This window comes from Erythrolamprus reginae, chromosome 2 (assembly GCF_031021105.1).
Source record: "Erythrolamprus reginae isolate rEryReg1 chromosome 2, rEryReg1.hap1, whole genome shotgun sequence".
Classification (NCBI taxonomy): domain Eukaryota; kingdom Metazoa; phylum Chordata; class Lepidosauria; order Squamata; family Dipsadidae; genus Erythrolamprus; species Erythrolamprus reginae.
The window spans coordinates 269,446,976-269,449,548 of NC_091951.1; the positions used below are offsets into that span (position 1 = coordinate 269,446,976).

At 44.0% G+C, this 2,573-nt stretch overlaps 1 protein-coding gene across 1 annotated transcript in view; it reads left to right on the forward strand.

Moving 5' to 3' along the window:
* The first annotated feature begins 904 nt into the window (after window positions 1–904).
* The window catches only part of ERMP1 (endoplasmic reticulum metallopeptidase 1), a 37,930-nt gene continuing 36,261 nt past the window's right edge, over window positions 905–2,573 (forward strand). The window contains exon 1 of the mRNA XM_070742577.1: window positions 905–976. Coding sequence (XP_070598678.1) covers window positions 975–976 — 2 coding nt within the window. The 5' untranslated portion in view covers window positions 905–974. The remainder of the gene's footprint in view (window positions 977–2,573) is intronic.

A 2,573-nucleotide genomic window follows, 5' to 3' on the forward strand; every position in this document is an offset into this window, starting at 1 on the left:
TCACCATAGATCAGTTTACTTATTTGGTAAGGATTTTAAATATCTGAGGAACTAATAAGAAAACACCTGTCCACGGTAGCTGCTAAACCAAATTGTTTACTGACTGTGAATTCCTTGGTGCTCTGTAAGCTGGGTAGTTTTCTTACAGGTTACCTGGCTAGGTAAGATCTGCAATGCTAGAAGGAAGTGGGGTTTGTTCTCTGTTTATAGACAGTAGCTTGCCCTGTCAGAATTGATGAAGGTATTTTTTTCTCCTTAGTAATACTGTACCTTGATTGGACCATTGGTTACTGTGTGTTTGCAGTTGGTTGTTCATTCCTGCTTTCTGATACAGGTAAAAAATATTTGTAGCTTAGGGTTGAAATGAGGGGTCCTTGGTGTCTCTGAGCTTTCTTGTTTTCTTGCTGATGGTTTATTAGCCAAACTGGGTAACATTAGGTACCCATTACCACTGATTATTTATTTATTTATTTATTTGTTCAATTTTTATGCCGCCCTTCTCCTTAGACTCAGGGCGGCTTACAACATGTTAGCAATAGCACTTTTTTAACAGAGCTAGGCTATTGCCCCCACAATCCGGGTCCTCATTTTACCCACCTCGGAAGGATGGAAGGCTGAGTCAACCTTGAGCCGGTGACAAGATTTGAACCGCTGACCTTCAGATGTACAAGTCAGCTTCAGTGGCCTGCAGTACAGCACTCTACCTGCTGTGCCATCCTGGCAAAGTGAACCACTTTTCAAACTTACTAAAGATGTGTATTACTATAATCACTCTACCTTGCTGACATCATTGCTATGAAGATGTGTATTAAGCAAACAAAAACCCTTCAAAGTGAAAGATTTATGTTGCTACACAACTAGAATGTTACATAGTTTAGCACAGTTACCTGGTTTGGATAATGAGTCTGCAAGGAAACAAGGAAGTTCAGAGAGCACAAAAGACCTCTGCTTATACTGAGTGTTGATTGCTGGCAATGTGAGTGTTCAGGTCTTTTTGTTTCCTTTTTACCTTTTAGTGTAAAATACAATATAATAACAGAGTTGGAAGGGTCACTGGAGGTCTTCTAGTCCAACCCCCTGCTCTGGCAGGAAACCCTAGCCTATACCATTTCAGACAAATGGTTGGCCAATCGCCCAGTGTTGGAGCATTCACAACTGCAGGAGGTAAATTGTTCCACTGATTAATTATTATGTCAGGAAACTTTCTTTTCTGTTGTCATCCCTTTTGAATAGCTGTGTAAAAAGTGTTTTATCTAAATCCTAGGCCTGTTTTCTGGACTTTGATTTTATATATGGTACTATTCAAAAACAATACATTTACACAACATGGGAGTAGAAAGGAGTACCAAGGCAGAGGAAAAGAGACATTAAAGAGAACAAAAATAAAGATGTGCCACCCTCTGCCACAACCGCCTCTGCTCTTGGGAAGATATGTATGTGTGTGTGTGTGTGTGTGTGTGTGTGTGTATGTACGTATGTGTTCCAAAAGTAATGCAATTTTTTTTTTAAAGTAATTTATTGAACAGATTTCCACAAACACTTAAAATTCTTCAAAGTACTGTCCTTGGGCCTCTACACATTTTTTCCAGCGACTCTACCATGACTGGTACATGCTCTGGAAGGCGTCTTCAGGGACCTCTAGCAAGTTCTTCATCATGGCTGATTGGATGTCTTCTATGGAAGAAAAATGGGTTCCTTTCAGGGCTGGGAACAAAAAGAAGTCTGCTGGGATGACATCAGGACTATAGGGGGGGAGGGGGCAGCGTTGGCACCTGGTGTTTGGGCAGGAACTCACGGTGTCATAGCACGTTGTGGCAAGGCACATTTTTCATTCATAGAAGAGATCCTATCAACAGTGACAAAGACCTTGTAAGAGGTCCCCGGAGATGCCTTTCAGAGTGCGAACCGGTCATGGCAGAGTTGCTGGAAAAAATGTGTAGCGGCCCAAGGACAGTACTTTGAAGAATTTTAAGTGTTTGTGCGATCATCCAAGGGCATGGGGTGAGATATCATCAGTATGTTGATGATACCCAGTTATACATCTCCACCCCATGTCCAGTCAGCGAAGCAGTGGAAGTGATGTGCCGGTGCCTGGAGGCTGTTGGGGTCTGGATGGGTGTCAACAAGCTCAAGCTCAAACCTGACAAGACGGAGTGGCTGTGGGATTTGCCTCCCAAGGACAATTCCATCTGTCCGTCCATTACCCTGGGGGGGGATTATTGCCCCCCTCAGAGAGGGTCCACAACTTGGGCGTCCTCCTCGATCCACAGCTAACATTGGAACATCACCTTTCGGCTGTGGCGAGGAGGGCATTTGCCCAGGTTCGTCTGGTGCACCAGTTGCGGCCTTATTTGGACAGGGAGTCATTGCTCACAATCGCTCATGCCCTCATCACCTCGAGGTTCGACTACTGCAATGCACTCTACATGGGACTACCTTTGAAAAGTGTTTGGAAACTTCAGATCGTGCAGAATGCGGCCGCAAGAGCTATCGTTCGCCCACATCTCTCCAACACTCCGTGGCTTGCATTGGCTGCCAATCAGTTTCCGGTTGCAATTCAAAGTGTTGATAAT